Here is a 25,245-nt window from a genome sequence, read left to right on the forward strand (position 1 = left end):
ATATCCATAATGTAACACTGTTCTTTTGCAAATTCTTTGTTTTGTAAAACTGTTTGTTGATTAGACATACAGCCTTATTATTTATATAAATAGCATCAATGTATTGTCAACATATACTAAATCCTTATAATTCAAAATTTTTAATGTATCTAGCCTACTATACATCCATATACGAGATAGAATGTATGGTATTTTTTTTATATTTGACCAAGGGTCTTAAACTATAGAATATGTAATATATCTAAGTATTTTAGTTGAGGGATCGTTTTACCACTATCTTACATTGTATACAAATACATTCAATCTGAAGTGAATTAAACTATAATATTTTCTTAACAAAAGTCGCTTTGGCCGAGTGGTTAAGGCGTGTGCCTGCTAAGTACATGGGCTCTGCCCGCGAGAGTTCGAATCTCTCAGGCGACGAATCCTTTTTTGTTTGTTGTGTAATTTTCGTTTAATCGGTGGCGTTAAATTACTGCTTTGCAACGTGCCTTCTCGTGTAAGCAATAAACTAAAAGTAAAAAAAGACGGTTCACAAAATCACAACCACCGTTCCGAAGATTACGTTTCCAATTATTTTCTTATCCCGATATGGGCCAGAATTTGTAAGCACTCTAATAGATTCCAGTGGCCAACAATCAAACACCATAAAAAGATCTCAACTCTGACAAATTGCTATCAAGATTCCTATACACTTGACCTTACCTAGCAAAACTCCAAACTTTCCCCATAAAAGCCATTTACCCCAAACCTGGAAAGAAACTCAACATGACCGCATGATTTTTTTTTTCTTTTTCAGACCATTCTATAAACTATCTGTCTCTCTTGATCACTTCAATTTTATACATTTTCTATTGTCCAATTTCAAAGATTTTATAATAGTTTTTCTCAAGTTTTCAACCAAAGAAAATGGCCTCTTAGAACATAATGACGGTGGGAGAAAGGTATTAGGGTAAGTGGGAAGAGTGTACAAATTGAATCCTGTTTCACTGAGTCCTCTGTTTTGAAAAATCTCTTTCTATATCAATCTCTCATTACAAGGGTTTTGATTCTGAATTTCAGGTAAGAGAAAGCTCTTTGCTTTGTTCATGTGTCTGAAATTTCCCCCTTTCCTCTGTTTTCTAGGTCAGAAACTAGGGCTTGAAATCTCAATCTCAAACCTCTGGATTAAGTATCTCCTTAGAAGGGTTTGATTGGGAGCTGATTCTGGGTTTCAGGTAGGAGAAAGCTCCTTGCTTTAACCTTCTTTGTTTATGTGTCTGAAATTTCAACTTTCCTCTGTTTTCTAGGTCTGAAAGTTCCTTTCTTTGTCTGTCTGAATGAGATTGATCTTATTGAGGAGCTTGATGATATATATTGATAGGGCCTTTTTCAGCTCAAGATTGATTTAAAGATTCAACCTTTTTTTTGGAATGGCTGGAGGGAGTGAAGAGGATCCATACACAAAACCTATTGGGAGATGGGCTGTGTTCTTCTATGGTGTTGGACATATGCTTAATGACATCACTGCTTCTTGTTGGTTCACTTACCTCCTCCTTTTCCTGACCCAAATCGGTCTCTCCCCGAGGTGATTACATCTAAGCTTCATGTATTTCTGTTTTCTTACATTTGATTTGTGATAGTTCAATCCTAAATCAAGTTTTTGTTTTGTTTTGTCTTGTCTTGTGTAGAGATGCAGCCATTGTTATGCTCTCTGGCCAAGTTGCTGATGGGTTTGCTACTATCTTCACTGGTGAATTGGTACCATCAATAACTTAAACGACTTCTCTGTTTCTGATTTAGCCTTGTGTGAATGTTGTTAGAGTTAGAACAAGTTGGTGTTGTGTAATGGCAGATAGATAGGTTTGGACATTTCAAGATTTGGCATGCTGCAGGATCAATACTTGTTGCAGTATCTTTCTCCTCTGTTTTTGGAGGCTGTCTGCCTTGTTCCCTCCTCCATAACGACTCTCTATCACTAGAAACTTTCTCCTACAGCATGTTTGCAGCTATCTTTAACATAGGATGGGCTGCTACTCAGGTTTCCCACATGTAACTTCATCCTACTCACCTCTTTCACTTTCAAAATTGTATCCATTGTGTGTGTGTGTGTGTGTGTGTGTGTGTGTGTGTGTGTGACTGTGTGGCTTCTTAATTACTCTCCAGGGCTATGGTTAATTGCATCTCTTTGAACTCAACAAGCAGAGTAGCCTTAACAAGCTGCCGTAATGCGTTTACTATGGTCAAGCTCCTTCCCTTGATCCAGATGTGTTTCTTTATGTGATTTAACAATGACTAAATCGTTTTCTTGATTTGCTTTTTTCAGGTTGCTAATCTTAGCTTATATGCAATTGCTTTAGTTGTCTTCGGTGTTATCAAGGCTGGTTCAAAAGAAAACACTGAAACACAGGTTTCATACTTTGCCTTGGCTTCTTCTCCATTATGTAAATATATTGGAGTAAATGTTATTACTGATTGCATGTTCTTTCGGTATTGATTGCATTTTTCTACTTAACTCTGCAGTATCGCTGGATTGCATATTCATCTATCACAGTAGGGTGCTGTTTTGTGATCATCTTTCTTATGGGAACAAAGGAGCCAAGGTATATCAGTATGCTCAATCCTCTGAAAAAATATATTCTTGATTTGTATATCAATGTAACGGCTTGGTGCATTCTGACTGTTTAAAGGCTGAGGATGGACTTGAAAGAAACTTGCCGCCGAGTGAGGATACCGTGGGTCTATTGGTTCAAGAAACTTCTCTACTATCAAGTCGCTATGGTTTACCTCCTCACTCGATTAGTATTGAATGTTTCTCAGGTCTGTTATCTTGCTTATATCTATGCTCAAACTGGGATAGGTTCTCACACAAGGTGTTGTGGTTCATCCTTTCTCAGGCATATCTTGCATTCTTCGTTATAGATGACTTGCAAATGGATCAGTCCGCTAAAGCTTTGGTAATATATTCAAGAAGATCATTTTAGTCTTCATATAAACTACTCTCTGATGATCAGATGGTATTGTACTTCAGGTTCCTGCAATTATCTATATAGGCAGCTTCGTGGTTTCGGTTCTGCTTCAGGTTCACATTCTCACATTATCCAATGTTCAGTTATGTTCAAAAGCTTTCTCTCACGGCGTGTGAAAAATGTAGGAGATACCGTGGAATGGGAGACGGTTAAAGGCTTATTACTCAGCTGGTGGTATCATTTGGATGTTCTGTGGTGCAGCAATTCTTCTATTGCCTAGAGATATAAGTTCTTTCATGTATGCCATATCTGTCTTCATAGGCATCGCAAATGCATTGATGATGGTTACAGCAATCAGTATGCAGAGCGTGTTGGTTGGTGCGGAAGTAGGCGGATGCGCATTTGTGTGTGGTTCATTGAGCTTTTTAGACAAAATGTCTTGTGGTCTTGCTCTGTATATTCTTCAGTCACACCAAAGTAAGTTTTCTTTTTAGTAGCGCAGAACCATTTTGGTTTTAGCTGTTTTGCTGAAGATGTTTTGGGCTTGTAGGTACTTCACCAAGAATCCAACTGAACAAGAACCAACAAAGTGTTTACCTTTCGGTTACAAGATACGGTTTAGGCCTTGTTCCGGCTTTATGCTCGCTTGTTGGTGTTGTTGTGACATTCTTTATGGAGCTTGAAGCTGCTGGGTCACTATCCAAGCCCCTTCTTGATGTGCCGTTATTAGAATGAGCTGTATGATTTTCAGGTCCACTAATCTTTATTGCTACATATGGGAGTCTCCAGGTTCTTTAGATGATGACTTTGTACAGTAATGATAGATCACACTGTAACAGCAGTTTACCTGTATCTAAAGAAATTTGGATCTAAATCGGGTTTGATTGATTGTTTTTTTCTTCTTCTTTGTTTGTCTTGTTTTTGGTTTAATTTGTGTGTAAAAGTGAAAATAGTGTGTTGTTACAGTATTTACTATGCAAGATGCAAACATGGAAATGTAATTCAATATTGGACACTGAAATTATATTCTATTACAAATTATAAAAAAATAAAAAAATAATTTTACATCGATATTAAAATTATTTTATAAAATTTTTACATATGAAGCTTGGACTTCTTTACAAAGATTCTGGCTAAAAATTTATGTAAAATTTTTATTAATCTATAAAATTATCAATAAATCATTTTATTTGGAATTCTTAACCCAAAACATGTTGGTCTACAAACAGTAAATAAAATTTTGATAAAAGTGACCAACGGTAAAATATTTTCCAACCCGGAAAAAAAGTGTACAGAAATCTCTAAAACCAAATAGAAATGTTGTCAACCGTGTGGTTAAAGAAAAAAGAAATGTTGTTAACCGGGTTTCCATGGAAGATGACATAACCGGGTTTTCAAGTGTAAACCCTTCTTCTTTCTCTAGAAACCCTAATTTTGGGGCACGTTGCAGTAGCCAGTCGCGCACCCCCCTGAGAATCGTCGCCGATTATGAATCCGATAAGTTCGTCTTCTCGACGAGCTAGTTAAATCATCTATCTTCCGCCATTTTAACTCTCCAGGTTCGTAAACAACATCTCGATCTCTCTTTAATCCCATCGTGGATTCAAAAATCGAAAAATAAAAAAAAAATCGAAACCTTTTTTTTGCAGGAAAGATCGAAGAGAATAATGGAGATTGAGCTCAGATATGAACATTGCACTTGTTTTCACCACAAATGTAGTTCGTAAAGCCTATCGCTTTCTCTTCCCCTCCCGAAAGTTCTGCAACAACGGTAACTTCAGTAACGGCGACGATGAATCCGATTTAGGGTTTCCTCTTTTAGACGAGATAGCTGCTAGTAGTACCACCGATCGAGAACCAATCTCTGTTCGGAGTAGTGTTTTAGAGAGTGGCGGCGCTGCGTCTCGTGTCCTCGAGGCATTATTATTACAGCGAGAAGAAGACTCTGTTTTCGATACAAAGTCTTCACCTTTAGATGAATTGAATGTTAGAGTCTCTGGCCTTCTCGTTAGGGAAGTTCTTGTAGGGATCTTGCGTTGTGATGATAATAATAATAATGACAAGACTAGATGTGCGAAGCTAGCTTACAGATTCTTTATTTGGACTAGAGAGCAGCAAGAAGGATTCAGACACACGGTGGATTCTTACCACTTGCTTATGAAGATCTTTGCGGAGTGTGGTGAGTACAAGGCGATGTGGAGGTTAGTTGACGAGATGGTTCAGGACGGGTACCCGACGACGGCGAGGACGTTTAATCTCTTGATCTGTAGCTGCGGGGAAGCTGGTCTAGCGAAGCAAGCTGTTGTGCAGTTCATTAAGTCCAAGGATTTTAATTACAGGCCTTTCAAGCATTCTTATAACGCGATTTTGAATGCTCTGCTTGGTGTGAAGCAGTATGGTTTGATCGAGTGGGTTTATGAAAGGATGTTGGAAGACGGGTTTTCGCCGGATGTGGTGACTTACAATGTCCTCATGTGGAGTAACTATAGGTTAGGGAAGATGGAGAGGTTTGATAGGTTGTTTGATGAGATGGATAGAGATGGTTTGTCTCCTGATTTGTATACGTTCAACATTTTGCTGCATATTTTGGGGAGAGGGAACAAACCGTTGGCTGCGTTGACGACGTTGAACCATATGAAGGAAGTTGGGATCGAGCCGAGTGTTATCCACTTTACTACTTTGATAGACGGTCTGAGCCGTGCGGGGAATCTAGAGGCCTGCAAGTATTTTCTCGATGAGATGGTGAGAGTTGGGTGCACGCCTGATGTTGTTTGCTACACGGTGATGATCACGGGGTATGTTGTGTCCGGAGAGCTGGAGAAGGCGAAGGAGATGTTTACGGAGATGGCAAGTAAAGGGCAGTTGCCGAATGTTTTCACATACAACTCGATGATACGCGGGTTGTGTATGGCGGGGGAGTTCAGAGAGGCGTGTTGGATGCTAAAGGAGATGGAGTCTAGAGGGTGTAAACCGAATTTTGTAGTGTATAGTACATTGGTGAGCTATTTGAGAAAAGCAGGGAAGCTTGGAGAGGCTCGCAAGGTAATAAGAGACATGGTGAAGAAAGGACATTATGTTCATTTAGTTCCAAAGATGATGAAATATAGGAGATGATGTTAGATTTCTTTTTTGTTAATTTGAGGTTGTTGTTTCTCTCATTTACAGAGTTTTGTAACTTGCATTCTTGTTCTTTTCTCAAAGAAAGTTTGATAAGGTGTTCACTGATAAGTATAAAAATTTTAAGTTGATAAGCTGATATGTTCAATTAAACCGTTTCCAATGTATTCCTCTATTTTTACTTCTAAAAAAGAATATTCTCAAAAGATTCTATTTTTATTTTGCAACAAGTACTTTATATTTTTGAAAGTTGCAAATCAATCCTATTTAATTTTAATTTTATAAGATTTTTATACAGTTTTAACTTTGTTTAAACAAAAGTTTGATTAAAAAGATTGTTAGGTAAATAAAAAGTGTGATTTTATGTTTATAAAAACTGTATTTTGTTTTAAAAATAATTGTTTTTGATATAATTATAAAAGTTTAAAAATTAAAAGACTGTTTTGAAAATAAAAAAATATGCCTCTATAATAGAGGAATGCTATTTTTTCCTCTATATACAGAAGAAAAAATAGCATTCATCTACTATAGAGGTAGATATGGCTATGGGTTGAAGCACTTTTTACTCTATTATAGCATTTAGAGGTGAATATAACATTGGGTTGGAGATGCTCTTAGTGGAAGATGTTTAACATGTATTCCATGCCGTTTAATTTGTCGATTTAGAAGGTATTTTCGGCGCGGATTAAGAAAAACATAAAATATATTGGGTAATTTTCTCAGACAGATTTTCTTAAAAGTTTTTCACAAAAAAGTCCACAAATAAAAATGCCCAAACTATTTCATTAAAAATAAATAAAATATCATATATTTTATTTATTTATATACAAATAAATAAAAAATATATAAAAACATAAAACAAAATATTTTTTTATAGTTTCGAATTATATATTTTCAGATTCGAACTTTTCATAATTTTTTTAATTTTTTTTTATTTTTTTTTTTGAAATTTAAAAATGCTTTTTGAAACTATTTAAAATTTTTATTTTTAAAAATTTTAATATATTTTTTTTATTTTTCAAAGTTTTAAACTCATCTTAAAACCCATACATTAACTCTAAACCTTAAAATCTAGATTAGTTAATTCTAGAGATATATATGTATATTTATTTTTAAGTGAAATATTTTGGTCATTTTGATTCTTATAGACAATATTCGTGACAAAATGTTTTAAGACTATCTAAGGGTATTTCTCTTAACTTTTATACTTTAATTTTAATTAATAGATCATTTTGTTTATATTAATTAATAAGTTTTTAAAATAAGATAAAACTGACAAAACTATTATATAAATACATTAAAAACATAAAAACGACAATTTAAACGAGATAGAAACTTTAAAACGATAATTAAAATGAAACATTGAGATTAATATTTATTTTGACCAAAAGTGTAATATTTATCATATAACTTAACTAATAAGTTGATAATAATGATTATCCCCTCTAGTCAATTTTCAAACACTATAGTGTTGATTTATGCAGTGCTTTGAACGTTGATCAAATATTCTTGACTATATATTAGTGGGAAGTATACTTTTAATGATTTTAAAAATTTATAAAGTCTAGTGTTATTGGTATGATGATTATACAATTCTCTACAAATATTTTATTATTGGTATGGTAATTATACAATTCTCTACAAATCTTTTGTTATTCAAAATGTTTAGATTTTAATGATTCTTTAAATCTATTAAAATTAGTGTTATTGGGAATTATATTCTTGACCATTTAACTCATGAAACAAGATTTGGAGAATACTACATATTTAACTTAGATTCTTAAAATCATTACAATAATTTATTTCTACATATTTTCACAATATATAAAACTTTTTACAACTCTTTCCAAATTTAACAAATCTATCAACTTTTGAAATCAATAAACTCTATATGAATCTAACTCCCACTAACTCCCACTAACACCCCCTAAATAAGTTACCAATAAAAATCACAGTCAATATTTATTCCAATCTATATAAGACAAGCGCTAACATCGTTCTTAAACTCATATTTTCTGTAAAATATTCGACAAAAATAAAATAATCTCTCGAATAAGCCATGGCTGTATGTTCCTTGGCTAATAAACTGAAGGCGAGATATCTCATGGTTGTGCTATTGGTGATGGTAACAATGATGGTGGAACCAATGGCTGGAGAAGTCAATATTTCTGGTCAGCGAGAGCAAGAGATTGAACTCAGGCTTAAGCAACTCAACAAGCAAGCTCTTAAATCCATTGAGGTATAAACGAATATAACTTTCCGAAACAATTACGTATTTTACAAATATGCATTTTATAAATACAATATTAGTTCTATAAAATTAATGGATATATTAATGAACCAGGTGGTCAATTAGTCCGGGCATAAACAGTTTATATTTACTTATAAATACATACATTAATAATTAAATAAATTACAATGATAAATTATTATTTATGTTTTTATTTGAAAATTTTACGTATTATAATTTTTAAAAAATTTATATGTATACTATATTCGTTATTAATAAATAATTAATAGAAATAACTCAATATTGTTTTTTCAATTAGATAAAATTAAAATTTTTATTTGTTATTAAAATTTATATGTATACTATATTCGTTATTAATAAATAATTATGTGTTTTTTGTTTTTAATTTTTCTTTTTTATTAAGAGATATTTTTGATAATACCACAACATATATATGAATTATCTTTTATATAACTTTTATTATTATTAATTTTATTCATTTATCTAATCAAATCTTTAAATTTGTTTTTATATTTTTTTTGACTAATTTATACATTTTATTCATTAATAGTATAAATGACTTTAACCATCCTAACTTTCAATTTTTTTTATTTATGCCTAGTTTTTATAACATTAATTTATAATCAATAATCTAATATAATAAATAAACTTAATCATTCGTTAAGGGTAATAATGATTTTAGTCATTCAACTTTTAACGTGAGAGTTCGAATGCAAAAATTATTTAGCAAATAATAGTATAGATAAAATAAATATAATAGATGTATATATTTTTTAAAATAAAAATTAATAATTCTATTAATTAACAAATTATTTTTGTTAACATACTATTGATTTATAAAGGTTTTCTTTGCATTATTCGTTGTATTTACCAGAGCTCAAACGGGGAAATAATTGATTGCATACCTATTGCGAAGCAACCAGCTTTTGATCATCCCATGCTAAGAAACCATACAATTCAGGTTTTTTTTTGTTCTCTCTGTGTTATTATTTCATGACTTACATACTTTTAACACATATATCATTATAATATGTGGTAAAATTAATGAAAATAGATGACACCTAGTTCTTATCCGCATGAGGTCTTTAGTGATGAAGACAACGCTCCAGCACCAAGCAACGATGAAGAACAACCAGAGAATATATCTCAGCCTTGGCAAATGGCAGAAGAGTGCCCTGAAAACACTATTCCAATCAAAAGAATAACACAAGAAGATCTTCTAAGAGTAGATAATATCAAAAATTACGGGAGAAAATCGAATATCTCTCAGCCTCATCAGCTCTATAACCCGACTGATATCATCTCAGATAATAATGACCACGAGGTATATATGTGTATATGTGCACTCAAATCATCAATACTTTTTCATCACATTAAAACCTTTATTTGTTGAACTATATGATTTTCTTGTAGTATGCTATCGCATATGTTAATGGTGGTCCTTACCGCGGAACAAAAGCACAGATAAACGTATGGAAACCGCGGATAGAAGCAGGGGAATCCAGTATATCACAGATATGGATTTTTGGAGGAAAGTTTGGTCCTGGTTTAAATACTATAGAAGCTGGTTCGCATGTCAATCCGGATCTATATGGTGACGCCAATCCTCACTTTTTTATTTACTGGACAGTAAGTTTTCATAAAAAAAAAGTTCTCATAAACTAGTAATTACATTTTTGTGGTGTTCATATTTTTTTACTTAAGGAATAAGTTATCACGTAATTTTAATTTTTTTATGAAATTAAATTTGTAATGGCTATATTTTTTTTCTTTTGATAAACAGAGTGATGGCTATCACAAAACAGGATGTTATAATCTCATGTGCTCAGGATTTGTTCAAATTAACAGAAGAGTCTCCCCTGGTGGTGTGTTTAACCATATATCCACCTATAATGGTCCACAATTTATATTCACCTTACAAATATGGAAGGTTGGTTTAGTTTTTTTTAACAAAAATTAATTTATACATATATATATATATTACGATTAGTGAGTTTATTGTTATTATTGTATTAGGATCCAAAGACAGGAAACTGGTGGCTACAATTGAATGAGAAAGACTTGGTAGGGTATTGGCCAAAAGAGCTATTCCCAAACCTTGCTCATGGGACAAGCAAGATGGAATGGGGAGGTGAAGTAGTGAGCAAGAAGAACAAAATACATCACACAACGACCGCAATGGGAAGTGGACATTTTCCAAGTGAAGGATTTAGGAAAGCAAGTAACTTTAAAGCCGTCAAAACCATTGATATGAATGATGGTATAATTGATCCGGTTGGAGTTCAAACATTAGTGAGTCGTCCTACTTGTTACAATCTCCATACTGGTTATGGTAATAAATGGGAGGTTTTTTTCTACTATGGTGGACCTGGTCGTAACCCGAGATGTCCTTAGAGATTTCGTCTACATTATATATACAAATCTAGAATAAAAATTGTGAAAGTTGTATTGTGCTCCGGATGGGTTGTGAATGTAGACCAAATCTACATTCATTTTCTAGAGTTTTGTTACAACTTCAAAGATTTTAGTAAAAAGCAATTTTGATTTGAACTTTTGGTTTGTCTTCTTCTCAATTTCGTCCAAGTTTGATTTTCATTTTTTGTTATGTTGGCACAGGGATGGAATTGTGTGAGTTTGTGCTTTATTTTGCAAGCCAAAAAAATGATGTAGTTAGTTTTCTATGAAAGACCTGAAGAGTAGAAATTATTAACCAAGTTGTCACATGGAAGTTACTTGCGTTATGGAACTGTGTAGTTGAGTTATAGTTTCAAGTGGAACAGCTGGAGAAAATCTTCAAGGGAAGTTGAAGCAAGTGTTATTGGCTCCGTCTAGAGTGGTATGGTGAAGTCTGGGTGAAGATGGGTGAAATCCAGGTGAATAATGATGAAATCTAGACAAATTTGGGTGTACATTGGTGAATTCTAAGTAGTGTGAGTGAGAGCTGTGTACATTGGTGAAGTCCTATCATCCTTCGTAAGCTTGCTGTATAATCAACAATCTACCATTTGTTGAAGCAGAGAAACAATGTCTACCACAACAACAAAATCATCACTCCAGTGGTGATTGCGAGGATGATATATAGGGAAGTTAGGAACACAATCATGGCAAGGAAGGATAGGAAGCAGTTCCTATACCTCTTGTCAAGTTGGATTGTTTAATCTTTAGGCTTTATTAGCTTCTTTGCTCTATCTTGTTTTTTTTTTTTGCCAAGGTAGAGTAGACACTAGATTTATCTTTTTTGTAAAATCTGAACATCATTAATATTAGCATTCTTAGCAAAAAAAAAGAGAGCTGTGAGACAATGCACATGAAAGCAGAGATCATGACAAATGAAAGCACGAGAGGATGAAGCTGGAGTCTTAATAACACTGGAGATTGATGTAATGTCAAAACATCAACAGAAAATCTGAGAAATTGAAGAAGACAAGCAAACTTTGGTGATGGAAACAAAACATACATGTTTTGGTATGGTCAAAGGTGGAGACTGTGAAGAATTGACCAAACAAAATCCAAACTTGTTTGGATCAAGTGGATGGACAAAAAAAAAGAGAGAGAGAATACATTGGGTTAGACAAAAAAAAGCCCATCAGATTTAGAGATTATGAGAATGTTTATGGTTATAAATATCCTATCTTAAACTCTCTATAATCTAAGCCACACAGAAACATCATTATCATCTCTCTAAAGTTTTTTCTTGTAATCAATTAATCATGCACGTCCGTTCCTTGACAATGAATTCGGTTGTCAGATGTCTCCTGGTTGTGCTAACGGTGATGGTGACAAATACAGTGGAGCCAGTGGCTGGAAAAGTCATCATTTCTGGTCAACAAAAGCAACAGATTGAACTAAGGCTTAAGCAACTCAACAAGCAAGCTCTTAAATCCCTCGAGGTATATATAAAACGAATATAACTTAAAGTTCATACTTACATGCAGTCACATTTTATCTACAATCTTGACGTAAAGACCAACACTATATTCAACTAGAAGTCTGCAATAGTTTTCTTACTAATATGTTTTTTTCTTGCATTGTTCGTTGTATCTATCAGAGTTCAAACGGTGAAATAATTGATTGCATATCTATCATGAATCAACCAGCTTTTGATCATCCCATGCTCAAAAACCATACGATTCAGGTTCAGTATTAACTACTTTTTGTCTTTTCTTTCTTTGAGTTATTATTTCATGACTTGTACGTACTCTGACATTTATCACTAAAATATATGGTAAAAATAATATTGAAAATAGATGACACCTAGTTCTTATCCGCACGAGGTTTTAACTAAAAAAGACAATGCTCCGACACCAAGCAACGACGAAGAACAACCAGAAAATAGATCTCAGCCTTGGCAAATGGCAGGAGAGTGCCCTGAAAACACTATTCCAATCAAAAGAATAACAAAAGAAGATCTTCTAAGAGTAGATGATATCAAGAATTACGGGAAAAAATCGAATATCTCTCAGCCTCATCAATCCTATCACCCGAAGGATATCACTCAAGTTAATGGCCATGAGGTAAATGTATACATGCATTCATATCATCAATTCTTGTTCACATTAGAACCTTAAATTCGTTTCACTAGGGGTGGGCATTTCGGTTTAGTTTCGGGTTCGGTTTGGTTTGGGTAATTTGGGATTTATAAAACTCAAACCAATTAAAACCAAAGTAGCTTTGGTTTGGATTCAGTTCGGGTTTAATTCGGTTCGGTTCAGTTCGGTTTGGTTTAGATTTAGTTTGGTTTACATTATTATGGTCTAGTTTAGTTCGGTGTAGTTCGGGTTGGTTATAAAATATGAAGGCATCAGTTTTATACTTTTATTAAAAAATAATCAACTCATAAACGATAGAGTGAGAATATAAAGACTTATGCTACATGATTTTATATATAATAGTATTATTTGAATCGTATTTATAATTTTTTTAAAGATATGGAAGTTATGAAAAAATGAAAAACGAAACTTTAACTAAAATTTACAATATGTTAATATATATATATATATATATATATATATATCTATTTTTACTATATATGTATTGGATTATCGGTTTGGTTTGGTTTGGTTCGGTTTAAACCCAAACCAAACCGTTCGGGTTGAATAAAACATGAATCAATTGGGTTACATAAAGAGCACGGTTTGGTTTGGTTGGGTTTAACTTTGGTTTGGTTGGTTCGGTTCGGTTCGGCTTGGATTTTTTGCCCACCCCTACGTTTAACCATATGTTTATTGTGTAGTATGCGATCACATATGTTAATGGTGGTCTTTTCGGCGGAGCCAAAGCACAGATAAACGTGTGGAAACCACGGGTCCAAGAAGTAGGAGAATCCAGTTTCTCAGAGATATGGATCGTAGGAGGAAAATTTGATGCTGGTTTGAACTCAATACAAGCTGGTTCGCATGTCCATCCGGGTCTATATGGTGATGACAATCCTCGATTTTTTATTTACTGGACAGTAAGTTCTCATAAAAAAACAAGTTACAAAAAAAAAGTTCTCATAAACTTTCTCAAAAAAAAAAAAAGTTATCATAAACTGGTAGTTACAATTTTTGCATGTTCATATTTTTATTTTAGTATTACCTGATTAAATTTATTTTTTATAAAATGAACATATAATGACTAACTTTTTTTGATAAATAAAATAATAAAAACAGAGAGACAATTATCAGAATACAGGATGCTACAATCTCAGGTGCCCCGGCTTTGTTCAAATAAACAAAAGACTCACCCCTGGTTATTTGTTAACACCCATCTCCACCTATAATGGTCCGCAATATAAATTTACCATAAAAATATGGAAGGTTGGTTTAGTTAATTAACAAAAGAAATTCTTAGATGGTGGCAGTACACTATTAGTATACATCAAATTTATATTTTTTACGTATCAGAGTTTTTTCTTATTATTTTTCTTAGGATCCAAAGACAGGAAACTGGTGGTTACAATTGAATGACCAAGAGTTGATAGGGTATTGGCCAAAAGAGATATTCACAACCCTTGCAAATGAAGGGGCAAGCGTGATTGAATGGGGTGGTGAAGTGGTGAACAATAAGAAAGACGGACAACACACAACCACTGAAATGGGAAGTGGACATTTTCCAAGTGAAGGATTTGGAAAAGCAAGTAGCTTTGAATTCATCAAAATCATTGATATGAATGGTGGTATAAGAGATCCCGTTGCAGTTAAAACCTCAGTGAGTCGGCCTACTTGTTACGATATCAAAACTGGTTATGATAATAAACAACACCAGTTTTTTTTCTACTATGGTGGTCCTGGTCTTAACCCGAAATGTCATTAGAGATCGATCGCATATCTATATATAATTTTAAATAAAATTTGTTAAAGTTGTATTGTGCTCCGGATGGTTGTGAATGTAGACCAAGTCTACTTCATTCTCTAGAGTTTTTAGTTATATCTAATAAATAACTTTGATTATAACTTTTTGTTTGTCTTCTCATTTCTATTCCAAGTTTGATGCTCCGTTAACCTCTTGACTTCAGGTCATGAAACATAGAAAGCATGTTTTTCTAATTCAGTAAATGCAGTAGAGAAGAAGTAGAAGAATGACTGCATTTTTAGAAGAAGACCGCTTCACTTAGATATAAACCTTGATGATTTTGGGGGTGATTTTTATCTCAGACAGTATCACTAGAAAACCATAAAGTCTAGTTTGTTTGTAATTGTTGTGATTGAGACAACACACATGGAGTCTACGAGCTCGATTTGTAGACAAACATTAGTGTCTATTGGCAAAAAATAAACGACAGAGGATGCCCGACACTTTAGTTCAAAAAAAAAGATGTGCAACAGTAGAGATTGACGCAATTAGGCTTGGCCATTTGGAGTCCTAATCGAGTTTCGATTTTGTCCAATCAATTTTTGATTTTTCGGGTTTATTAAAATCAATATATATTTGGGTTATATGAAAGTTCGGTTTAAAACCGGTTCGGATTATATCGGACTCGGGCCGGGTTAGTAAATTTACAAAAAACTGGTACAACCCAATATATTTTCGGGTTTGGTTCCCAAACGATTCTTCGGTTTAAAAATATCTCATTGATACACTAAGAATGAACATTTACTACTGTCAAGTTATAGTAGTTGTTGTAATACTTAAGATTCAAATCCAGTAGACCAGTATACACTTTATTTTTATTAGTTCTCTATTTAGCTAAGAATAATGGTGGGGTTTGAATTGATGGTTTCATGAGAAACAAGTAACAATATTAATTAAAGTATGCAAATTAAACAAGAAGCCAGCCTAGGGTTATTTATCGGGTGCTAATATTGAGTCAAAAAATTATTCAAGCACGATTAAGCACAATTTAGAACTCTGATCACTCATGTAGAACAGGCCACTGTCGTGGTACTGTTCCCTATACTGATCAATCTTGATACGTAAACTCTCGTTTGGATCAAGATGCGATAGCAAGAAATAGAGATCAAATCCGATAAATTCACTGAAACCCTAATATCTACTCTAGTTGATTAGGGATGCTAGGCTCATTCATAACATGTTTAGCAACCTATTACACGGTTAATGAACAGATTAAACATAGATTCATACATTAAGTGATTAAAATAATGCAAGCGGTAAGAATGGTTATCAATGAAGACAATCGAGTGATTCACTTCTCTATGTTTAGCTCACGAAATTAACACCTTAGAACCCTAGACAAAATAGCGACTACTCAGTCATATCACAAGAGATCAAAGATATGGATACTAAATAATATTGTATACGGATAACATAAATAAAAAGAGGATTCAGGATAATCTTCTCTAGGCGAGAGGGATTGATCCGTATCCATGAATAATACTGTATAAGAATAACATAAACAAAAAGAGGATTCATGATAATCTTCTCTAGGCGAGAGAGATGGAGCCGTCTCCCCCAAGCGAAAATCTCAAAAGTACAAAGTCTCCAATGGTTTTTTTTGTGTGTAAAAACTAACGTAGTAAAAGTAGGGGAAAAGAAAAAGAGAAGATATCAAAGTTTATGGCGGTCCAGAGAGAAAAGATCAGATGATTAAGGTAAATCCCGAGATGTCTTCTAGTTTCCTTAAAAATCTCAGTCGCTGAAACAGGCACTCGGGTGCTCCGCTCGATCAGGAACAATCTTCAGGTTGCTCTGCGTGGAAATCACCAAATTTCATTCTTTCCAGCCTCTTTCGCTCTAAATAGTCCATCTCCCATCCAGTACAACTCCAAACCTGAAATGACTCGGAAAGGACTAAGAAGACTCGATAACGACATGAAAACTGATTAGAAAACATATATTCAATGATGTCAAAAACACCATATATCATTGATTTTTACCTATTTTGTAACCAGAACATAGTAAAATCGGTTCTTTCGTCTTAAAATACATGATTTATACATATTTTGTAAATAAAAATAAGAAAACAACATCAGCCATGATCATTCAAATCAAACGAAAGGTAAAGATATTTATTGATAGAAAGAAAATCAAACAATTGAAAGCATAAACCGAAAACCAAATTCTCATGAAATGAGAAACATTGTTCAATGAAAATAAAACGAAAATCTAAAAAAATTCAAGGTTCTACCGCCACCTTCAGTCATAAACCTTTATGTAATAGATCATTATTTTAGATGTCTAATGTATATCTTAGTATACTTTGAATACATGTTAGGAATTGAGATCGTGTTTTGATACATGATCTTTTTGGAGTTTTGAATGTTTTGGGTTCTATCGGATATCTATTAGGTTCTGATTCGATTCGAATAATACCTATAATCTGAAATACCAAAAAAAAAATCATTCAATATTTATGTCGAGTTTGGATCGATTCAGATTCATTTTTACCGAATCAAGTTCGGTTCAAATTTTTGGGTTGGTTTATTTTCCCAGCCCTTGACACAATGGTAAAGCATCAACAGAGAATCTGAGAAATTGAAGGAGACAAGCAAAGCTTTTTATTGGAAACAGAGCGTACATGTTGGGGTTTGGTCACAGGTGGAGATTGTGAAGAATTGACTATATCAAATCAAACCAGTCCAGACCTGAGTTCGATGTCCTAAGCTTTTTATTCTTCCAAATGGACACTGTCTCAACCTCTGCAGGAAGAGGGTCTTCTTCATTCTTTTTCTCATTTTCGTTAGCTTTTTCCTAACATTCCACTTTCAAGAGACATATGTTGGAGAGTATCCATCAGGATACACTTTTCTATTGAAGAGTTTATTATTTTTGTCTTCCAAATATACCAATAGATCCATTCGTCTCATCTAAACAACACTTGATCTAGTTTTAAATGGGAGCAGAAAATTTTTTTTTGGATATTCTGGTAATTCTTTTGGTTTTGGATTTTTTTGTTCTAAAGATATTTGAACCAATAAGATATTTTTAAATATTGATTTCAGTTTTGGTTTTATTTTATTTTCTGTTTAGTTTTTTTTCTTCAATTTCAGTTTGGTTTTTCGTTCTCTATTTATATGTCGGCCTCAAGATCTGTTTGTACAATGTGTTTTGTATTTGATAAATAAATTATTAAATTTTATTTTAATGATAGCTTTTATAGATAGATATTAAGATTGGTTTCATATTGAAATCATTGCAAATATCCAATTAATAATTATAGAATATTCTAATTATTTTTAATGTTTATGACTATGAATTTTTTAATTAGGTTCATTGATAATATATTGTCAATACCATCAATATATTAACTGTATAAAATATATTTGTATATACTGGAAATATAAAAACACTGAGAAATTGGAGGGAAGTTCTTAAAGTTGTTATAATTTAATAAGTTCTCATAGTCTCTGTTAAAAAAAATACTCAGGTTTTAATATTAAAGATCTCAAAATATTTTCAAATTGTAAACAAATGTTTAAATTTTGGTACAAAATCTGTCAATTTCAGTATTTCAAAATCTAAATTTGTTCCCATTTATTTCCCAACTAAACTGAATGGGTTTAAATTTAAAAATTGAAAATCTTTTTTTATTTGTTAGTTTATATCTTTTCATATAAAATTTTTGGAAGTTTAAATATATATTAATCACGAAAGTAGTGCAAATATATTTAATTACAGTCTACATAGACTATAATTAAGTACTACACGTTCAAAAGTCACAATAAATGTCTAATAGTATGTGATCGATTAAAATGATTTTCTGGTTGTCTGTACCAATTATATATGAAACATATATTTATAAATATCCTAGAGAATAAATTTATCTGAGGACTTACGACGTCACTGGATTTAACCAGGTTAAAAAAATTTATTCAGTCCAAAAATATATAATGAATAAAATTAAATTAAAGTGATGGATGTTTAATGATATATATGTATTGATAATATGATATAGTAAACTACAGTTTAATTATATTAATATGTATTGACCCGAGAACTATGTTTTTTTTTGAGACAGTGTTCATGGTGAGTTTTTTCTGATAAAGTATTTTACGTTTATTGAGAACGTAAATAATTTACATTTACGTTTTGCGGGTTCAAACTTGTCACGTACAAATCTTGGTATATTTAGTTTGCTAGTTTACGTTGTGGATTTGTTTTAATAAGATAGACTATTTTGAGTGAAACTGTTTTAATTGAAGGAAGAAGATCAAGAGGATCATTGACAAAAAAAGAAGATCAAGAGGATCTAAGAAAGAAATATTTTGTTTTAATTGTCTTGATATACCATATCCTAAACTATATATAACCTAAGTCACAAGAAACACAATTATTTCTCTGGAGTTTTTATTTGTAATTTTCAGATTATAGTGTGGTCAAAAGACAAAAGATCTGGGTGACTGAATTGTTTCTGTTGTCTATTTCTTTTGCTCAGATTACTCACATTTATCCAATTCAAATTCCGCACAAGTCATGCATGTCCGTTTCTTGATGCTGCAATCGGTTGTGAGATGTCTCCTGGTTGTCCTAACGGTGATGGTAACAAATATAGTGGAGCCAGTGGCTGGAAAAGTCAACATTTCTGGTCAACAAAAGCAAGAGACTGAACTCAGGCTTAAACAACTCAACAAGCAAGCTCTTAAATCAATCGAGGTATTATATAAAACGAATATAGACTCAGGAAAGTAAAAATATTAACGTGCGCATTTGTTTGTAGAATTATAGTATCAGATGAATTATTTATCTACAATCTTGACGAACAGAACAAAACTGTTTTTTCAACTACAAGTCCAAAACAATTTTCTTACAATTATGTCTTTCTGTTTCCTTGCATTATTCGTTGTATTGATCAGAGTTCAAACGGAGAGATAATTGATTGCATATCTATCGCGAAGCAACCAGCTTTTGATCATCCCATGCTCTTAAACCATACTATTCAGGTTCTTTTTGTCCTTTTCTTTCTAGTTATTATTTCATGACGTATACGTACTCTGACATTTATCACCACAATATGTTAAAATATTGAAAATAGATGACACCTAGTTCTTATCCGCACGAGGTTTTAGCTGAAGAAAACAATGCTCCATCACCAAGCAACGACAAAGAACAACCAGAAAACATAGTTCCTCCTTGGCAATTGGTAGGAGAGTGCCCTGAAAACACTATTCCAATAAAAAGAATAACAAAAGAAGATCTTCAAAGAGTAGATAATATAAATAATTACGGGAAAAAATCGAATATCTCCCAGCCTCATCAATTCTATCACCCGACGGATATACGTGTAGATAATGGCCACGAGGTATGTGAATACATGCATTCAAATTATCAATACTTGTTATTGTTCATTAGATTAAAACCTTAAATTTGTTGAACTATTTGTTTTCTTTTGTAGTATGCTATCACATATGTTAATGGTGGTCCTTACCGCGGAACGAAAGCACAGATAAACGTATGGAAACCACGGGTAGAAGCGGGAGAAAACAGTATATCACAGATATGGATCGTTGGAGGCAAATTTGGTTCTGGTTTGAATACTATAGAAGCTGGCTCGCATGTCAACCCGGTCTTATATGGTGATGACAAACCTCGACTTTTTATCTACTGGACAGTAAGTTCTCATAAACTAGTAATACATTTTAGCTTCTTCATATTATTATTATATTTGAAGTATTGCCTGATTTTTATATAAAATGAAATTGTACTGACTAATTTTTTGATAATAAAAAATAAAAACAGAGCGACAATTACCAGAATACAGGATGCTACAATCTCATTTGCCCCGGCTTTGTTCAAATAAACAAAAGACTCACACCTGGTTATTTGTTAACACCCATCTCCACCTATAATGGTCCACAATTTAAATTTACCATACAAATATGGAAGGTTGGTTTAGTTAATTAAAAAAAAATCTTATACTGTGGCATATACACACATGTACATTACAGTGTACATCATATATATTAATTTTTACGTTTAAATATGAGTTTATTTGTTATATTTTTCTTAGGATCCCAAGACAGGAAACTGGTGGTTACAACTGAATGAGAAAGAGTTGATAGGGTATTGGCCAAAAGAGCTATTCACAAACCTTGCAGATGAAGGGGCAAGCACAATTGAATGGGGAGGTGAAGTGGTGAACACGAAGAAAGACGGACAACACACAACCACTGAAATGGGAAGTGGACATTTTCCAAGTGAAGGATTTGGAAAAGCAAGTAGCTTTGACGTCATCAAAGTCATTGATATGAATGATGGTATAGTAGATCCGGTTGGAGTTAAAACATTAGCGACTCGCCCTACTTGTTACGATCTTAAAACTGGTTATGATAAACAATACGAGGTTTTTTTCTACTATGGTGGCCCTGGTCGTAACCCTCAATGTCCTTAGAGTTCCATATCTATATAAAATCTAAAATAAGAATTGCTAAAGTTGTATTGTGCTCGGGATGGTTGTGAATGTAGACCAAGTCTACTTCATTCACTAGTGTTTTTTAGTTATATATATAAAACTAAATTTTATTAGTATAATAACTTTTGGTATGTCTTACTTATCATTTTTTTTCAAGTTTGATTATCACCTTTTGTTATGAATGGGAAAACAGTGTAGAACTTAATTAATTGATTAACATAAATGAAAAAAACATTGATACTGGTAATGGTTTCATGGTATATTATGCATGGTAGACAAACTAGTTTCTTCAATGTTCGTTATCACGTCAAGAACGAAAAGGAACCAACTTTCAGATTTATCATCAAAGAAAGCGTATGAAATTTTCTCAAAAAAAAAAAAAAGCGTATGAAATACATGTATTAGAAATTAGGCATATCACCAAAGTGGCTTGTGGACAAATTTAATTGGTTTCCATGCTTTACTAAAGTTTACTAGGAATTCGAATCTAATTCAATGATGGATTTTTAAAAAGTCCAAATTCAATAATTATATTAATAATTATGTTTTGTTTATAATTATAATTATGGATTATAATTATGTTTTGTTTAAAAAAATTATTTTAAAATAACAGCACAATACAAAAGAATTATCTTATTTTTTTCAAAAATTTTATTAATAAAGTTTTTTGATTATATGATTAATTGCATATAAAATTTATTAAAGTTATCACCGACTTTGACCAGTCTAACTTTTAACGTGAGAACTCTAATACGAAAAACCAGCATTATAGTTTATTATTTATATTTTTTAAAAAAATCAAACATCAAATATATATATATATATATATATATATAACAAAAACATTTCACGTTTATAATTGTGTTTATATTTTAAAAGAAAACATTCACATATTAGAAATATTTAGAAACTATATTTATACAAAATTGTTTTAGTTGGCTAACATTTAATTATAAATAATTTATATGTTATTTTCTATCTTTTATAATTGAAAAAAAATTAAGATAACAACACAATATATAAGAATTATCCTATTTAAAAAATTCTAATAATATTAATAAATACATTTTTAATTATATAAAAAATTCATTAAGGTAATATTGATTTTAACCACTTAATTATTATAAATGGTTTTATATCTTACTTTTAAATTTTATAATTGAAAAATATTTTAAGATAACAACACAACACATAAGAATTATCTTTTTTTTTTGAAAAATTAATATTATTAATAAATTTCGTTTTGATTATATAATTAATTACATATAAAATTCATTAAGAGTATTATCGATTTTGACCCCTCTAACTTTTAACATCAGAGCTCCACTGCGAAAAAACCAGAATGATAATTTATTATTTATATTTTCAAAAAAATATCAAACATCAAATATATATATAACAAAAACAGTTCACGTTTATAACTGTGTTAATATTTTAAAAAGAAAACTATCACAAATTTTAAATATTTTAAAAAATACATTTATAAAAATGGTTTTAGTTGGTTAATATTTAATTATAAATAGTTCATATGTTATTTTCTAGCTTTTATAATTGATTTTAAGATAATAACACAATATATAAGAATTATCTTATTTAAAAATTATAATTAATATTTTTTTTAATTATATATATAAAATTAGTTAAAGAAAATATTGATTTTAACCACTTAATTATTATAATTTTTTATATCTTACTTTTAACTTTTATAATTGAAAAATATTTTAAGATAACAACACAACACGTAAGAATTATCTTATTATTTAAAGTAATATTATTAATAAAAAATTCGTTTTGATTATATAATTAATTATATATAAAACTTATTAAGGGTATCATCAACTATGACCATTTTAACTTTTAATGTGAGAGCTCCATTGCAAAAAATCACTTCGCAAATAATAGTATAAATAAATTTATGGTTTACGAAATGCAAAAATCATTATAATAAATTATTATTTCTGTTTCAAAAACTTTATAATGAAACATCAAAATATATGTGCTTACTATTGACTCAAATTTAAAAAAAACAGTCACATATTAAAAATTATTTAAGAAAAATATTTTTGTACAAATATTTTTTTTGATTAATATTTAATTATAAATTGTTTATATCTTAATTTTAATTTCTATAATATAAATATTATTTTCAGATAACAATGCAATATATATATAACCATTATCTTATTTTAGAAAACATGTTTTTATTTTCGAAAATTTATTATATTAATTTAAAATCAATGATCTAATGTAAGAGATAAATCTAATATTATTAGTACAAATTTCGTTTTTAATTATTTAAAATTATATATAACATATTCATTAAGGGTAATACTCCAACTTTCAATGAGAGTTTCGTTGCGAAAAATTATTTCGCAAATAATAATATAGATATTGTTTGAAATAGTGATTTGTTAAGTCTCGCTTAAATATCATAGTATCTTTTTTTTTGAACGTCTGAGTCGATTATTATTGATTAATTATGCTATTACAATGGTGAGAATATTACAAAGACGATTTTACAGCCGACAATTCTACCACCCTGTGAGACTGCACCACTCTGAGCCGTCCTCCATGTTCGATGGTACGCTCCAATTCTACCACCCTGTGAGAATACCCGCCTGACTGCACCACTCTGAGCCGTCCTATGAGATTCATGTTCGATGGTACGCCATGCACCAAGCTGAAGATCTCCTGTAACCTGTTTCTCCATAATATGTGCATAATTTGATATTTTCTGGGGTTTGAACCCCAGACCTCCGGATGCAGAAGCAATTGAACTCTTAGTCAAACCACTGGACCAAGGGGGCTTCCACTAATATCATAGTATCTAATAAATGATATTAGTCCTAATACTAAATTCGATACTGAGCTACATGATAATCTAAATACGGTTCAAGGTATCTTAAATAGAGTTATTCTTGGGTTCACTCCCTAGGGTGAACCTAAAGGTTCACCAACCAATAGAAAATTGTCATTTTAGATTTAGTATCTTTTAATTAAGGAAACAAATAACTTGTCAAATTATATTATCTTTTCAAAATAAAATTTAAAAATAAATAAAAATAGTATATAAAAACGAATTAAAAAAAATAATGTTGTCAACTAAACCCTAAACTCTAATACTAAACCCTAAACTCTAATCCTAAACCCTAAACCTTTGGGTAAACCCTAAACCCTTGAAAAAACACTAAACATGTTGTCAACAAAACACTAAACCCTAAATTCTAATCCTAAACCCTAAACTCTTGGGTAAACCCTAAACCCTTGGGTAAACTCTAACCCTTGGAAAAACAATAAACATTTGGATAAATTCTAAACTATAAATCTTAAACACTAAACTCTAAATCTTATAAATAAATATTTTTTAAAAATAATATTTTTTAGAACTATTGTTATTTTTATTTATTTAATCTTTTTATTTATTTTAAAAGCATAACATAATTTGGCAAATTATTTTGTTTCCTTAATTAAAAGATACTAGATTTAAAATGACAACTTCTTATTGGTTGGTGAACCTAAAGAAAAAGTCTCTTAAATATCAGTATTACAAAAGTTCGAAATAAATAATTATTGACAAATTACCTTTTCCTGAAAGCAGTCGAGAAAAAAAAAACAATTTCCTTAGTAAAAATGGAACTGCTCCGATGACTTCACCGACTCTTAAAACTAGGGCTAGATGACAAAAAATAAGAAAAAGAAAAAACCAGGGCTTATAAATACAAACAAGCATCGGCTCATAACTTCATTCACTACGTCAACCATTCAATCAATTCTTTGAGAGAAACTCACAACACAACAAGCCAAGATGTCAAAGAAGATCATGTTGAAAAGCTCTGACGGTGAATACTTCGAGGTGGAAGAAGCGGTCGCACGTCAATCACAGACTTTAGCCAATCTTATCGAAGACGATTGCACCGATGGTGAGATCCCGCTTACGAACGTCACAAGCGAAATCCTCGCCATGGTGGTAGAATACTGCAAGAAGCATGTCGTGGTCGATGGAGGTGATGATTCATCTTCCTCCTCCACTTCCGAGGAGGATCTCAAGAAGTGGGACGCTGACTTCATGCAGATGGATAAGTCCACTATGTTTGACCTAATCTTGGCTGCGAATTACCTAAACGTTGCAAGCTTGCTTGATC

The 25,245-nt window shown here is 31.7% G+C and overlaps 6 protein-coding genes and 1 non-coding gene across 16 annotated transcripts; all 7 read left to right on the forward strand.

The window, feature by feature from the left end:
• Nucleotides 1-341: 341 nt before the first annotated feature.
• TRNAS-GCU (transfer RNA serine (anticodon GCU)) lies at nt 342-423 on the forward strand. The gene has a single exon. It is a non-coding gene; the product is annotated as a tRNA-Ser (tRNA).
• Nucleotides 418-3,916, forward strand: LOC108832321 (uncharacterized). Of its 9 annotated transcripts, none has more exons than XM_018605810.2 (13): nt 418-952; nt 1,126-1,217; nt 1,290-1,567; nt 1,671-1,740; nt 1,835-2,031; nt 2,146-2,221; nt 2,306-2,389; nt 2,503-2,582; nt 2,670-2,799; nt 2,877-2,936; nt 3,011-3,061; nt 3,134-3,425; nt 3,499-3,916. In XM_018605810.2, the coding sequence occupies exons 3-13, from the start codon at nt 1,413-1,415 to the stop codon at nt 3,681-3,683; spliced, it is 1,380 nt and encodes a 459-aa protein (XP_018461312.2). In that variant the 5' UTR covers nt 418-952; nt 1,126-1,217; nt 1,290-1,412; the 3' UTR covers nt 3,684-3,916. The 9 variants fall into 9 exon arrangements, with proteins under 9 accessions (XP_018461312.2, XP_018461313.2, XP_056865365.1 ...); XM_018605811.2 differs by having other exon boundaries at nt 1,376-1,567; XM_057009385.1 differs by having other exon boundaries at nt 418-944.
• A 439-nt stretch (nt 3,917-4,355) lies between these two features.
• On the forward strand, nt 4,356-6,169 carry LOC108832328 (pentatricopeptide repeat-containing protein At3g60050-like). The gene is made up of 2 exons (XM_057009878.1): nt 4,356-4,507; nt 4,598-6,169. Exon 2 carries the CDS (start codon nt 4,635-4,637, stop codon nt 6,060-6,062), a length of 1,428 nt encoding a protein of 475 aa, XP_056865858.1. The 5' UTR covers nt 4,356-4,507; nt 4,598-4,634; the 3' UTR covers nt 6,063-6,169.
• A 3,159-nt stretch (nt 6,170-9,328) lies between these two features.
• LOC108832324 (uncharacterized) lies at nt 9,329-10,751 on the forward strand. Its single transcript, XM_018605816.2, has 4 exons — nt 9,329-9,640; nt 9,730-9,945; nt 10,100-10,246; nt 10,333-10,751. Exons 1-4 carry the CDS (start codon nt 9,371-9,373, stop codon nt 10,708-10,710), a joined length of 1,011 nt encoding a protein of 336 aa, XP_018461318.2. The 5' UTR covers nt 9,329-9,370; the 3' UTR covers nt 10,711-10,751.
• Nucleotides 10,752-12,573: 1,822 nt separating this feature from the next.
• Nucleotides 12,574-14,712, forward strand: LOC108832323 (uncharacterized). Of its 2 annotated transcripts, XM_057007342.1 has the most exons (4): nt 12,574-12,830; nt 13,550-13,768; nt 13,968-14,114; nt 14,227-14,712. In XM_057007342.1, the coding sequence occupies exons 1-4, from the start codon at nt 12,669-12,671 to the stop codon at nt 14,608-14,610; spliced, it is 912 nt and encodes a 303-aa protein (XP_056863322.1). In that variant the 5' UTR covers nt 12,574-12,668; the 3' UTR covers nt 14,611-14,712. The 2 variants fall into 2 exon arrangements, with proteins under 2 accessions (XP_056863322.1, XP_056863323.1); XM_057007343.1 differs by lacking the exon at nt 13,968-14,114.
• A 4,518-nt stretch (nt 14,713-19,230) lies between these two features.
• On the forward strand, nt 19,231-21,082 carry LOC108833070 (uncharacterized). Its single transcript, XM_057008398.1, has 6 exons — nt 19,231-19,347; nt 19,548-19,634; nt 19,727-19,993; nt 20,087-20,302; nt 20,431-20,577; nt 20,702-21,082. The coding sequence occupies exons 1-6, from the start codon at nt 19,231-19,233 to the stop codon at nt 21,080-21,082; spliced, it is 1,215 nt and encodes a 404-aa protein (XP_056864378.1).
• Nucleotides 21,083-24,820: 3,738 nt separating this feature from the next.
• Nucleotides 24,821-25,244, forward strand: LOC108833071 (SKP1-like protein 1A; the record flags this gene model as incomplete). Its single annotated transcript, XM_057008399.1, has 1 exon — nt 24,821-25,244. A coding segment is annotated over exon 1 (336 nt), but the record flags the coding sequence as incomplete, so codon positions are not given.
• Between the last annotated feature and the right edge of the window lies 1 nt (nt 25,245).

Source organism: Raphanus sativus, chromosome 4 (genome assembly GCF_000801105.2).
Source record: "Raphanus sativus cultivar WK10039 chromosome 4, ASM80110v3, whole genome shotgun sequence".
Lineage (NCBI taxonomy): Eukaryota > Viridiplantae > Streptophyta > Magnoliopsida > Brassicales > Brassicaceae > Raphanus > Raphanus sativus.